Here is a 1978-nt window from a genome sequence, read left to right as displayed (position 1 = left end):
GTTTTTTTCCTCATTACACAGATAAGAAAATTGAGGCTCAGAGACGTGAAGAGTCTGGCCCTGGAATACGTTCAAATCTTCTGTTCTTTCCACTCCTTGCTATCTCCCCAAGATACCAGCCACTGCTGCACCCTCCTTCCCAGGCCTTACTCCAGTGGAAAGATGTCTTCACAACAAACTTCAAAACCCATAAGCGTTACCCTTTGGATCAGGAGACTCTGCCCATTCCATTGTCTCTTTTCCTCCTTGGGAAACTGGAGAAAGTAATGCATATAGAGTCGTGGAGTTTTCAGTCCTTTGCCAGACACTAACTATCATCCCATTCATCATTCATTTAACAAATATTTATTGAGCACTGACTATGTGCCAGGCAATGTTCTCAGTACTATGGATACAAAAGTGAATTACACAGACGGGACTACTGACCTCATGAAGGTTAAATTGTAGTGACTTCTCAGAGTTAGAAAGGAAGGTTTTGAGAAGTTATATGGCTTGTCCAAGGTCACATAGCAATTTTGTTACACAGTTAGGACTGAAACTCAAGTCTATCTGACTCCCAGTACAAAGTGCTTTCTCCTCCATGATGGCCATGACTTTTCTCCCATCTCCCTCTTGCATTCCCTCTCCTCAGTCTCTGTCCAGCAGGATGACTCCAGAGAACTTCACCTGGGCCAGGGTGGTCCCTGCTGAATTCATCCTTCTGGGCATCACAGATCGCTGGGACCTGCGCGTGACCCTCTTCCTGGTCTTCCTGCCTGTCTACCTGGTGAGCCTGCTGGGAAATGTGGGCATGGTGCTGCTCATCCGCGTGGATGCCCGGCTCCACACACCTATGTACTTCTTCCTGGCCAATCTCTCCCTGCTGGATGCCTGCTATTCCTCTGCCATTGGCCCCAAGATGCTAGTGGACTTGCTGCTGCCCCATGCCACCATCCCTTACACAGCCTGTGCCCTCCAGATGTTTGTGTTTGCAGGGTTGGCTGATGCTGAGTGTTGCCTGTTGGCAGCCATGGCCTATGACCGCTACGTGGCCGTCGGAAACCCTCTTCTCTATACAACAGCCATGTCGCGGCGTCTATGCCTGGCCTTGCTGGGAGCTTCAGGCCTGGGCGGGGCAGTAAGTGCCTTTGTACACACAACTTTCACCTTCCACCTGAGCTTCTGCCACTCCCGGGAGATCAACAGCTTCTTCTGCGATATCCCTCCACTGCTGGCCATCTCCTGCAATGACACCGGTCTCAATGAACTCCTCCTCTTCGCTGTCTGTGGCTTCATCCAGACAGCCACGGTGTTGGTTATTGCCGTGTCTTACGGTTTCATTGCTGGGGCTGTGATCCGCATGCACTCTGCTGAGGGCCGTCAGCGAGCAGCCTCCACCTGTGGCTCCCACCTCACGGCTGTGGCCATGCTGTATGGGACACTCATTTTCGTGTACCTGCGTCCCAGCTCCAGCTACGCCCTGGACACCGACAAGATGGCATCGTTATTCTATACCCTGGTCATCCCAGCTTTCAACCCGCTCATCTACAGCCTCCGTAACAAGGAGGTCAAGGAGGCCCTCAGAAGGACCTGGAGCCGATTCTGCTGTTCTGGGTGGGGGCGTCGGTGAGAAGTCCCAGGAGGCTGGTTAAGACTGACTGTGAAGAGGGGCCGGCCCTGTGGTTTAGGCTTAGCAGTTAAGTGTGTGTGCTCCGCTACTGGCGGCCCAGGTTCGGATCCCGGGCGCGCACCAACACACCGCTTGTCCAGCCATGCTGAGGCGGCGGCCCACATACAGTAACTAGAAGGATGTGCAGCTATGACATAAAATATCTACTGGTGGGCTTTGGGGAGAAAAAGGGATAAAAAGGAGGAGGATTGGCAATAGATGTTAGCTCAGGGCCGGTCTTCCTCAGCAAACAGAGGAGGATTGGCATGGATGTTAGCTCAGGGCTGATCTTCCTCACAAAAAAAATAAATAAATAACACTGACTGTGAA

General features: G+C 51.9%; 1 protein-coding gene across 1 annotated transcript; it reads left to right on the top strand.

Annotated features, from left to right (window-relative positions):
* The first annotated feature begins 646 nt into the window (after positions 1–646).
* On the top strand, positions 647–1609 carry OR5C1 (olfactory receptor family 5 subfamily C member 1). Its single transcript, XM_004423424.3, has one exon. The coding sequence runs from the start codon at positions 647–649 to the stop codon at positions 1607–1609; it is 963 nt and encodes a 320-aa protein (XP_004423481.2).
* Positions 1610–1978: the final 369 nt, after the last annotated feature.

The sequence above is a fragment of the Ceratotherium simum genome, chromosome 29 (assembly GCF_057802395.1).
Source record: "Ceratotherium simum simum isolate JZ-2026a chromosome 29, ASM5780239v1, whole genome shotgun sequence".
Taxonomy (NCBI): Eukaryota; Metazoa; Chordata; class Mammalia; order Perissodactyla; family Rhinocerotidae; genus Ceratotherium; species Ceratotherium simum.
Note: the sequence above shows the minus strand (reverse complement) of the source record. Positions and strands in the feature narration are given on the sequence as shown.

Excerpts from the sequence above, each read along its gene's own strand:
- OR5C1 (XM_004423424.3), top strand. The coding sequence starts at position 647 with ATGACTCCAGAGAACTTCACCTGGGCCAGGGTGGTCCCTGCTGAATTC.